Source organism: Acomys minous (genome assembly GCF_964271855.1).
Source record: "Acomys minous genome assembly, chromosome: 10".
NCBI classification, from domain to species: domain Eukaryota; kingdom Metazoa; phylum Chordata; class Mammalia; order Rodentia; family Muridae; genus Acomys; species Acomys minous.
This window is the reverse complement of record NC_140491.1, coordinates 59,017,711-59,029,892: the sequence shown is the minus strand read 5'-3', so window position 1 is coordinate 59,029,892 and position 12,182 is coordinate 59,017,711. Positions and strand designations below refer to the sequence as shown.

At 39.9% G+C, this 12,182-nt stretch overlaps 2 protein-coding genes across 2 annotated transcripts in view; one reads left to right on the top strand and one right to left on the bottom strand.

Moving 5' to 3' along the window:
- Positions 1–12,182, bottom strand: part of LOC311607271 (uncharacterized protein) — a gene marked incomplete at its 5' end in the record, with an annotated part of 210,828 nt that overhangs the window by 71,819 nt on the left and 126,827 nt on the right. The window lies entirely within an intron of this gene.
- CIMIP6 (ciliary microtubule inner protein 6) overlaps positions 1–12,182 on the top strand; it is a 33,632-nt gene that overhangs the window by 3,423 nt on the left and 18,027 nt on the right. The window contains exon 2 of the mRNA XM_084800106.1: positions 7,408–7,615. Coding sequence (XP_084656232.1) covers positions 7,408–7,615 — 208 coding nt within the window. The remainder of the gene's footprint in view (positions 1–7,407; positions 7,616–12,182) is intronic.

The following is a 12,182-nucleotide window of genomic DNA, read 5'->3' as shown; positions in this document are numbered from 1 at the left end:
ATTTAGGGCTGAGTATTTTAAAGTCAATTATTCTTGCAATAATGACCAACTGTGGGTCTCTGCGCTATGCCAGCTATTGCAATAAGTAGCTTCTCTGATGTCAGATGTACAGATCTATGGGTTATAGCAACTAGTCATTAGGGATCATTTAACTATTATGTCCATTTAGCAGAATAATAAGTCCTCCCAGGGCCTATGATGTATGTAATCATATGTCCTTGGCCCCATTAATGGGCATTAAATCCAACCAAAAAGTGGCCACTCCTTATATTAGTTACTTTTCTACTGCTATGGCAATAAGGCAGCTTATACAAGAAAGCATTTAATTGGTCTTACAGTTTCAGAGGGTTAGAGTCATTGATGGCAGAGCAAAGGCAAAGTAGTAGAAACACCTGAGAGTTCATATCTTGACCCACAAAGTAAAAGGCAAAACAAGAGCATACTAGAAATGGCACAAGTCTTTTGAAACCTCAAAGTCTGCCCCCAGTAACATACCTTCTTTAGTAAGGTCATACCTGCTAATCCTTTTCAAACAGTTCCAGCCAACTGTATACCATGTATTCAAACATATGAGCCTATTGAAGCCATTCACACTCTTGTAATGTGTATGCCCTTGAATCTGTGGGCATACCTTGACAAGACAGTCATTGTAGCTCATGGGATTTGCAGCTGGGCGGTATTCATGATGCTTGTTCTCCTCTATAGTGTATATAGCACCTTTCAGCACTATGAAAGCTAGCCAATAGAGATAAAGCTGCAAAGCCAATACATAATTTGTCTATATTTATGACTCAAGTATGCGCTATCTTGAGAAATAGGGTCTTACCCTTAAGTTCTGGAGGATAACCAAGAGTAATGGATATAACCTGTAATGCTTGAGGGTCTATGCAATCCCACTGGTGAAAAAAAAATTTAAAGAGAGGTACTGGAGTTTGCTGGCATGTGGTGTCTAGTTGGGGCATTGTTCTACCATTATAGGGCAACTTCATTTAAACTCTTATTAGATGTGTGTATTTTAGCATGCTTCCACAGTGGTAGTGTGCTGGTTAGTTTTGTCAGATTGATACAAGTAGATTCATCTAGGAAGAGAATACTTTAATTGAGGAAATGCCTCCATCAAATTGGCTTGTGGGCATGTCTGTTTGGGTATTTTGTTGATTAATGATTGATGTAGAGAGCCCAGCTCACTGTGAGTGGGTGATGCCATCTTTGGACAGGTGATCCTGCGTTGTATAAGAAATTGGACTGAGTCACGATGAGTGTCTTAGAGTTTCTATTGCTGCTACAAAACACCATAACCAAAAGCAAGTTGGGGTGGAATGGGTTTATTTGGCTTACATTTCCAGAACATAGTCCATCATTGAAGGAAGCCAGGACAGGAATTCAAGCACAGTTGGAACCTGCAGGCAGGAGCTGATGCAGAGGCCACAGAGGGATGCTGTTTACTGGCTTACTTTACATGGCTTGCCCAGCCTGCTTTCTTATAAAACCCAGTATTACCAGGCCAGGGATGGCACCACCCACAATGGGCTGGACCCTCTCCCATTGGTCACTAAGTCATTTGTTGTTGATGCTTTTGGTTTTGGTTTGTTTGCTTTTAACATTAACTATTTTAACTGGGGTAAGATGATATCTCAAATTAGGTTCAGCTGTCTAAGGATGTTGAACTATTTTTTGAAATGTTTCTCAGTCATTTGCATTTCATCTTTTGAGAACTGGTTAATTCCATGCTCTATTTTTAAAATTGGGTTGTTTATTTTCTTCCTGTTTACCTTTGAGTTCTTTATATCTCCTAAATAATAATCCTCTGTCAGATGTATAGCTAATAGATTTTTTCCCATTCTGTAAGTTGCCTCTTCACTTGAATGATGGTACCTTGTGCTGTACAGAAGCTTTTGTTTCATGTCCTATTTGTCAGTTGTTCCTAATGCCAGTGCTACCCCAGTCCTCTTCAGAAAGTCTGTTCCTGTGCTACTAAGTTTAAACCTATTCCTCACTTTGTCCTCTGTCCAAGTCAGGGTATTAGATCTTCTGTTAAGGTACTTGATTCACTTGGAGTTGAGCTTTATGCAAGTCTAGAAATAAATGGCTCACACCTTTGATCCCAATGCTAGGGAGGCAGATGCCTGGTCCACAAAGCAAGTCTAGGACACGCAGGGCTATTGCACAGAAAAACCCTGTCTCAAAAAATAAAAAATCTGGTTTCCTTCTTTCTTCTACATGCGACTATCGACTATGGCCATCACTTTTTTTTTCAAGACAAACTTTCTTTGTCCTGGAACTCACTCTGTAGAGTAGGCTGGCCTCAAACTCAGAGATTCACCTGCCTCTTCCTCCCAAGTGCTGGAATTAAAAGCATACACCACCCGTGCCAGGCTCAGCACAATTTTTAAATGGTACTACCTTTTCTCCTGTGTATAGCTTTGACCTTTGTCAAAAATCAAGTGGCTATAGGTGTGTGGACTTATATTGTAGTCCTCAATTCTATTCTGTCAATCCTGTCTGTTTTTATAACAGTGCTATGCTGGTTGTATTACTATAACTCTGTAGGATAGCTTAAAATTAGGCACAGTGAAACCTCTAGCAGTTCTTTTATTGCTCAGAATTTTTTCACTGTTCTGGTGTGTGTGTGAATGTGTGTGTGTGTGTGTATACATGTGTGTGCATGTTTTCATACATATTTTAAGATTTTTTTTTTACTTTCTGCAAAGAATTGGGTTGAAATTTTGATGAGGACTGAATTTAATCTGATTGTTTTTGATAAGGTTGCCATTTTCACAATATTAATTCTGCCAATCCACAAGCATGAGAGAGCTTCAGTTTCTTTCTTCAATATCTTCAGCTTTTTCTTCAATATCTTAAAACTTTTTATTATACAAGTCTTTCACTTAGTTAGATTTATTCATATATGGTTCTATACACAGACACACAGACATACATACACATGCACACAAACACACACACACACACATGCACACACATACACACAGTAGGAGAGTAGTACTGCTTCCCTGATTTCTTTCTCAGTATGTTATCTGTTTGTATAGAGGAAGGCTCCTGGTTTTTGTATGCGTTAATTCTAAATGTGTTCATCAGCTTTAGAAGTTTTCTCATGGAGTATTAGGTGTCTTTCATGTATTAAATCATATCTTAAAATAAGGCAACTTGGACTTTTTTCTCTGATATCCTCTTCTTCACTTATATTACTGCTCCTTCTAAGACTTCAAGCCCTGTGTTCAACGGGGATGGAGATAGTGGTCATCCTTGTCATGTTCTTGATTTTAGTAGAAATGCTTTGCATTTATCTCTAACTTAATGTTGGGCAGACTTGTTACATAATATACAACAAACCCTATATCCCTAGATTCTCCAAAACGTTCATCATGAAAAACTTCGAAATTGTCAAAGCCCTTTTCTGAATCCAATAAGATGCTCACTTGGTTTTTGTCCTTGGGTCTTTTTATGTGGTGGATTACATTTGTTTATTTATTTCTAAGTTTTGCTTTTTTTTGAAAAAGAGCCTCACTATGTAACTCTGGTTGGCCTGAAACTCATTATAAAGACTAGTCTCCATTAAAAAGTCAGTTGTTGCTGGGCAGTGGTGACACACACCTTTAATCTCAGCACTTGGGAGGCAAAGGCAGGCAGATCTCTGAGTTTGAGTCCAGCCTGGTCCTGGTCTACCCAGTGAGTTCCAGGACAAGCCAGGGCTACACAGAGAAACCTTTTCTCAAGAAAGAAAAAAAAAATGAAAGTCAGTGGTTGTTCCAATGTCCGTGTTTTTGTCCGTGACTTAGCTTTTCTTCCTTGCAGTTCTCAATGCCCTTTCTTTGTTCTACATATTTGGTGGTTTATTATGTGACATGAGGGGTTTCTTTTCTGGTGCTGTCTATTTGGTATTCTGTATTCCTTTATTATGGTATCTCTTTTTTAGATTTAGTAATTTTTTATGATTTTATTTAAATATTTTCTACGCTTAAGTTCTTCTAGGTTTCTGTTCTAAGTTTCTTCTCATTCTTTTATACCCAGCAGTTCTCAATATATAGGTTGCTACCTCTTTAGGGGTTGAATGACCCTTTCACAGGGATCTCCTTAAATCATCAGAAAACACAGATATTGACATTACAAATCTTAACAGTAGCAAAATTAAAGTCATGCAGTAGCAAAGAAAATAACTTTATGGTTGGGGGTAACCATACCACATGAGGAACTGTATTAAAGGGGTCACAGCATTTGGTTGGAAACCACTGTTCTAGTCTTACTATGCATGCATTTGTTCTCTTTATACTAACCCAGAGTCTTGCAAGATGGATTTAACATTCCCTTAGACTGCAGTAGTTCCTCTACCTTGTCTTCAAGACCAGATACTCCCTTTTCCACATGCTCTATGGGTTAAGCTTTCCTCTGAGCCTTTTGTTTGACTTCCTGAGTTTTAAAAGTTTTCAGTTTGCTCTTCTTCTGAGATTCTATCTGCTTATTTAATTCCCTTTTCATATCTTGAATTGTTTACATGATTTTTCCAGCAGTTTGTATTTCCTGGGTCTTCTTTCAGGCATTTATTCATATTCTCTTTGAGTTCCTTGAACATACTTATAATTACTATTTTGAAATCATTTCCTGTGTATCAGCTACACTGATTTTTCTTGGGGGATTATTATTATGGGGATTCTAATTTCTAGAAGAGGCCAATCATCTTGGTTGTGTATGTTGTCTGTGTGTTTGCAATGGCATCTAAGTATCTGGAATTTTGTCAGTGGGGGTATTTCTTGATTTGGATATGTGACCATTCTTGAGTGAGTGTTTGGATCTTTCTTGTTGTTACCTCAGCTTTGTTGCTGACCTTTCTTGGTTTTCAGCCTTGGGGCCACTCTGTGTTGATCTACAAGTTGAGTTTCAGAAGTAGTCTCGGTTCAATTAGGCATAGGCACAACTTCTCAGCCTAGGAGCAAATCTTCCATAGGTTTAAAAGATTCTTGCTGCTGATTTTCAGGTGTCTATGGAGGGCTCACTAGATTCTTCAAGTGGCTTTTGAGTGACAGAGGATGGGGTCACAATGAAAATGGATGTACTCCTTGGGGACAGGGCACAGGATTGTAAATGTTGTTTTTATTTCCTCAGGCAGTGAGATGAGATGAGAGCCATACTTAAGCTTTACGAATACATGGCTTGTGCAGAGCCCAGAGTGTTTTTATCTAAATGTCCCTAGGGCTATGCCTAGAAGCTTCAGGCCCTCATATAATCCAATCATGTGAAAGCCCAGACCTTGAAGGCTTCAGTTTCCAGCCTCCATCGGCTAAGCTAGGCCTAAAATGTGCTCAGCCTGTGAGACTTACTGCTAAATAAACTTACCTTTTTCTAGTTCTTTTTTTAACTCTGCTTGGCTGGTTCAAATCAGCTGTTCTGGCTCAAAACTCCTATCCACTCTGACTGATTCAAATTGGTGTCTCTTGGCTTGTGATTGAATTGTTCTGCTTGGAAAACCTGCCTCCTCTGAACTTCATGAATACACTGAACTGCCTGCACAAACTGCCTGTACTGAACTCAGCCAAAGTGCACTGAACTGCACTGTACTGACTGCACAAACTCTGCTGTATTCCTGTACTGTCTTCACAAACCCTCTGTTCTCTCTCTCTCTCTCTCTCTCTCTCTCTCTCTCTCTCTCTCTCTCTCTCTCTCTCTCTCTCTCTCCCTCTCTCTCCTGCTCCTAAGTAGCTTCTCTTTCCTATCAGTTCTTGTGAGAGTTGGGCATATCCTATCTCTGGCTCATTCTATCAAATCTTTCTCTGTCACTTTGCCCCTCAATTAGATGTTACTGTTACTGTTTGGGATTAAAGGAATGTGCTAAATTCCAGCCAGAGGAATTAAAAATATGTTGTATCTACAATCCAGCCAGAGAGATTAAGTATGTATATTCCAGCCAGAGGGATTAAAGATGTGTACTAAGGGTATGTCCATATTCCAGCTGGATCCAGCCCTAGGTCTTCAGATGTGATCCCTTGCTCCAGAAGCCATGTTGCTGGATTAAAATTCCTCTATTTATGATGCCACACTATCCTCAGATAGTGAGCAGTTGACTTTCTTCTCCTCTTATGCATCTTTCACCTCCTAGTAGCTGCCAAGATTTAAGTTTGTCTCCCTCTTATTTTTATTTCAGACTCTAATGGTCCTTGAGGTTAGAAAAGTTTTTTTCTATGGTTTATGAAACATTTGAAGCATATCTTTAATTTTCTTTTACAATAAGTTTTTGGTGTTTTGAGATAGTAGGTCTAACTAGCGTGGGTCTTGCTGTATAGACCTGACTGGCCTTGAACTCACAGAAATCTACATAACAGGTATGTGAAACCTCATCTAGAAATGTTTGTTTGTTTTTGTTTGTTTATAGCATAATTATTAGAAGCAAGGAACATTGATATTGAAATGATTGTTTAACCTGCACAGTTGTCTTTTCTCAAAATTATAAAGATGGTAAACATTTGGTTATATATTTTTCAAATGAACTTTCAAAATTAAGTAATTATCATTGTCCAGATGCTTGAATTATCTAGGCATAGAGTGTGAAAGGCTGCTTGTAACATAGGAACTTTTCACCTTTTTTCATCTTTCTGTCTGTCTATCTACCTTGTATGTGTTGTCTGTAGCTATGTTGGAGGCTACGTGTGCTAATGTGGGAGTGATGCTGGGTACCGTGTCCTGCCATTCTCTGCTTTCACTGACCTGGAACTAGGCTGGCCATCAGTGACCCTCCTGTTTCTACCTCCCATAGCTATGTGGGAGTGATGCTGAGGTGCCCTGTCCTACCATTCTCTGCGTTCACATGGGAGTGATGCTGGGGTGCCCTGTCCTGCCATTCTCTGCCTTCACTGACCTGGATCTACCCTGGCCATCAGCAGGCCCCAGTGATGCTCCTGCTTCTACCTCTCACATCTAGGGCTGCAGGTACTTGCAGCCACACCTTGTTTTTTACATGAGCACTGAGATTTGAACTCAGATACATGTGAGGCAAGTGCTCTTACCTGTTCTGTCCCACTCAGCCATCAGCACAGCTCAATGATAACACTTGTAAAGAAGATATGTTCCAATTAGTATGTAACCTACCATGTGCATAAATACTTCAAACATGATTTATGAGCACAAGCAAGTCACTACTCCAAGAAAATGATAGTTTGTTCACTATACTACTATATCATGATGAATATTCACTATTAACACAGATGCCTTTATTTCCTACATGACTTAGAGTGAGTAGATACCCCAGTTTTAAATTTTAATAGCATAAGGCTATCAAAACCATTAATAAAACCTAAGTTGTCTTCACTAATGCTTGAAATATATTTAGAGCTTATCTTAATTATAATTACTGAGATGCTTATTGGGATAAATGATTTACTACTTAATTATGTTTTTCAGAGAGCATAAAATAGAAGATGCTGGTATAGCATGCATAACTGAAAAAAAAGAAGAAATCAGACATGAAAAAGGTCCGGGAAAAAGCACAAAACACTCAAAACCGTGTGTGGACCGAAGACGTGTAAATTATGCTAAATTCATATACACAAATGAAAGAACATACAATGAGCCAGTTCCCTACATGGACTGTAAAGGGCCAGAAAAGCAGGTTGGGATGATGTTTGTTATGTAAAATATAGAGTTAGACTCGGAAGCTGTCTTGCAGGGCAATTTGATCATGGTCTATTTAAAGGGCATGACACATCTCATAGTATGCTGTTGTAACTAGCGGTTACAGCAGTAACCTGGAGCTTTTCCAGCAAAGAGCCAGGCATCTATGTGTGTGTTGGGAGTGCAGGGGGAGGGGAATCCAGCCAATCATGTTTCCAGAACATCACAAAGTAATCAATAAGCGCTGCTGGAGGACTGAAGAAGGACCTTCTTCTGTGGCGTTGTGTTTCTGCCATGTGCTAACACAGTACTTCCCAAGACGTCCAGATAGTCGGACTTCCTATAAAAAGACTAGCTTCCACTACTTAATGTGCATTACTTTCTAGGAATAAGCTAAATTTTGTGTAAATTGTATTCTTTAATCTTTACAACAGTTTCTATGAAGTATTATTTGAAATATCTTACAGATAATACTCCAGGGCAGTCACATAGTAAACAGATAATCCAGTCTTCTTTCTGACCCCAAGACTATTGGCTTGGCCACATGCCTCTCACTCTGTCTACTATAGTAAATATATACGTTGTTTTTAAGTTGGGTTTGTTGAAGGATAGTTCGTTGTATCCGTCTCCTGTTGCTGCTGTTATCAGTTACGAGCTTCAGTACTGACTTGGAGCAACACAGGTCTATGCTCAGGCAGTCCTGGAGTTGGGAAGTCCCAAGTCAGTCTCCCTGGCTGTTGGCAAGCTGGTTCTCTGCAGGTTTACTAAGGGAGAGACCCTGTTCCTGCCTTTCCCAGTGTGGGGAGGCTGCCTCTGTACGTTGGATCATAGCACCTTCCTCTTCAGAGCCAGCAGCAGCACACCTTCAAATCTTTCCTCTAAACAGCTATCCTACCTTCCTAGTGAAAGGACCTTTGAAATTACCATAGGCTCATCCGACACTCCAGGAGAATCCTCCATCTCAAAGCGCCTGCCTCGGATGCCCTTTTGCAGTGTGAAGCAACCATTTGCAAGCAGGGAGTCTAAGACATAAGCATATCTGGCTGACTATGGTATTTACACTGTAGATCTCACCCGTTGCTAGTCACCCACCACACATGTCACCCACCACACAGCCAGCTGCGGAACGCTGTGTCGGCCTGCAAACTTCCCCTGAGCTCACTTGTGCCCACTCCAGAACGACAGTTACAAAACTGACCTGTTTCCTATGATTTTTTATTTTCTAGGGAAGCATACAGATTAATTTGTATACTACATGGCTTTAAAAAAAATCTCAGAAAAACTGCATGTACAGCTTATTCATATGCTGCTTTCTTGATTTTTCACTCTTTCTCTGTTGTTGTATATTTTCCATGACTCTGGGCAAATAAGCTTTGCTTTCCTTATCTGTAGAGCTAAGATAGTAAACTATCTCTCACAGGGTTTTTGTGAGGATTTGTTGTGTGACAAAATGTTTTCTGTTGAGATGCAACACACACTCACCCCAGATAGGGAACCCATGACAGACTAAAGTAGAGACACCAACTTAGTTAACCAATGAATTTTATTGGGGTTACTTAGAGGACTATGGGTGAGAGGTTAATTATGGGAGCAGAAATGACTCAAAGAGCTTCATCACCAAGGTCTATGCCAGCATGGTGACAGCTCAAAAAACTAGGAAATCTGGAATACACTATATAACCAGCAGGAAGCTCAAAGGCTTGGAGAGTACCCTTTCCAAGTGACTGGTTTAAACTTCTTCCAGGCAACTAGTTTCAGGCTGACTTCTGCTTCCTCCAGGCATCTGGTCTGGTCACAGAGGGATTTTTGTTTGTTTTGTTTGTTTATTTGGTTGGTTGGTTTTTTTATTTTGTTTTGGGTTTTTGTTGTTGTTTGTTTGGTTGGTTTGGTTTGGTTTTTTGTTTGTTTGTTTGGTTGGTTGGTTGGTTTTGTTTTGTTTTGTTTTGTTTTGTTTTGTTTTTGCAGCTCAGTCCCTTCCTTCTGAGAAGGATTATCAGCAGTCTTTATTGCTTACTCTGGCAGGGAGGGTTTAGTAATCTGATCGGTTTCAGGGACTTCCTGAAGCTATTTTGAGTTATTTTCCTTCCTGTTGAAGTTTCTTACAGGATGGAACGTTTTAATCTTTGAGTAAACTGTTACACAACAGTTAGTCATGTTCTTTTGTAGATTCAGCAGTGATCTGGGGGAAAGTGCTCTGCCCTTAGGCTGCTTATATTTTAATGGAGGAATGAGCAGCATAAGTAAACTATTAGCTATTGAATGGCCTGGGCATAGAGGACAGGAAGGACTGCTGGCCATACAGTGGCAACTTTATTTTTCTTTTAATTCTCTCTCTCTCTCTCTCTCTCTCTCTCTCTCTCTCTCTCTCTCTCTCTCTCTCTCTCTCTCTCTCTCTCTGTGTGTGTGTGTGTGTGTGTGTGTGTGTGTGTGTGTGTTTCGCAAGGTCTAATCTCTTCTTCCATTGTCTGTGCCCTATGGGGAGCAAACTCATTTCATCAGACTGAGTGATAGGAGTGTTTATTTTCTGAGCCATCTTGCTGGCCGAGAGCTGTAGTCTTAAATAGGTAATCAAAGAATGTCTCTTAAAGAATACTTGAGCGAGGAAGTGACTACCATGTAGAACATTCATGGTACATGAAGGAAGCATGTTACAAGCAATTGTTCTTAGTGGCAGACTCTGTTGATCTGTGCAGCTCTGTGACTGAGGAGCCCACTATATTCTACTGGCAGCTGGATGCTGTAGTAGGAGACCCAGCACAGTGTTGAGTCCAGAGACTAAACAACAGATGCTATTCCTAATCTGCCACTGCACAGATGTCGGCAATTTCTCATGTATGTGTTTTCCAGCATCCCACTTGTGAAAGGAGAGGTGTGCCATCTGAGTGGTTTCATACACCTCACCCTGCTCCATTTCTCTCCCATCTCTGGTTAGGTGGCGTTCTGCTTTCACATCACATTTAAATGGAGATTGTCTGGACGAACCCTCCATACTGATGCCATCTACCATTCAGTGTTGAATTTAAGCCATCTTTCCCTACAGTGGAGTCATTAAGAGAAAGAAACTGGTTCAGAAAATAGAAAGGAGACAGGTAGAAGCTTTAAAGCCTAATCCCAAGTAATTTACTCTGGTTTATAGGTATTGTGAACAACAACAAAAACTAAGAACTGCTGTCAGTGAGGGTAGCTGACAACTGATGTACACTCATGTTTGTTGGTACTAGACCATTAAGAACCAAGCAAAGTGAGTCTGAAGTGCCGTAAAACACAGATGAGGTAAATGTTCCACTATAAAAGAGGGATTGGCGAGCACAGTAAAGGGAATATTCATATTTCAAAAACAAAATGAAAGCAACAATGAATGTGCAAATGCACTCACTTCCAAGAACCTAAAAAATGCCCAATTTGATTTCACATGTATGTAAACTTTGTTCTCTTATTCAAGAGAACATTTCATTTTAAAAGTTAGCTTAATTAAAATATAGTAATTCTGGCTTTAAAATAAAATTAAGCTGCCTAAATATTTTAACTGTTCTTTGCTGGTATGATAGTACACTGAGAACTCAACACCAGTTGTTTGACTTTATATTTTCTTTGGCTTGTTGGTTAGTTTGGTTGGGCCCCTAGGTAGGATAGTACTCTCTATATAGGTAACCTAAACCTTGATCCTAAAGTTCTCCTGCCTCAGATTCCTGACTGCTGGGATTCCAGATATGTCTTACCACACCTAGCACTGAGTTTTATTGGTTTACAAGATTTTTAAAGGAAAGGATCATATATACAGTTCTTTCTAAAGACATAAAATTGGGGGTGCTAGAAATTGGTTCACTGCTGCTGTTGGTAAACATTATTTTTAATTTCTAAATATTGATACTGAAAGGAAAAGTATCAGTCCAGGACCACCAAAACCAAGTTCTTAGCTCAAAGGAGATTTATTTTCCCTAGAGGGACAAAGGGCAATATAGAGGAATTTTAATCCAGCAACATGGCAAAGGACCACACCCAATGACCTGGGTCTGTATGATCCAGCGATAATACACACCTTTAATCCCTCTGGCTGGAAAACAGATAGGACTTTAGTACACACCTTTAATCCCAAACAGTGATGTCTAATTGAGGGGCAAACTGATGAATCAGAGAAAGATTTGCCTGAATGAGTCAGAGATAGAGATAGGATATGCCCAACTCTCATGAGAGAGAGGCTACTTAAGAGCAGGCAGAGAGGGAACAGATGGTGCGGTACAGTGGAGGAGCAGCGCACAGTACAGGAATACAGTAGTTTGTGGAGACATTACAGTACAGTTCTGTGCAGTTCAGTTCAGTTGAATTCATGGAATTTTGTTTGTGGAGTTTAGGTGCAGTTTTTCCAAGCAGAACAATTCAACCAGAAGCCAAAAAAAAAAAAAAAAAAAAAAAAAAGCACTTTGAAACAGTCAGCTTGGAGAGGAATTTGAGCCAGAACAGCTGAATTGAACCAGGCAGAAAAAGCTGGAAAGGGTGAGTTTATTCAGCAATAAGTCTCAGAGACTGAAAACATTCTAGGCCTAGGTTAGCCGATGAAGGCTAGA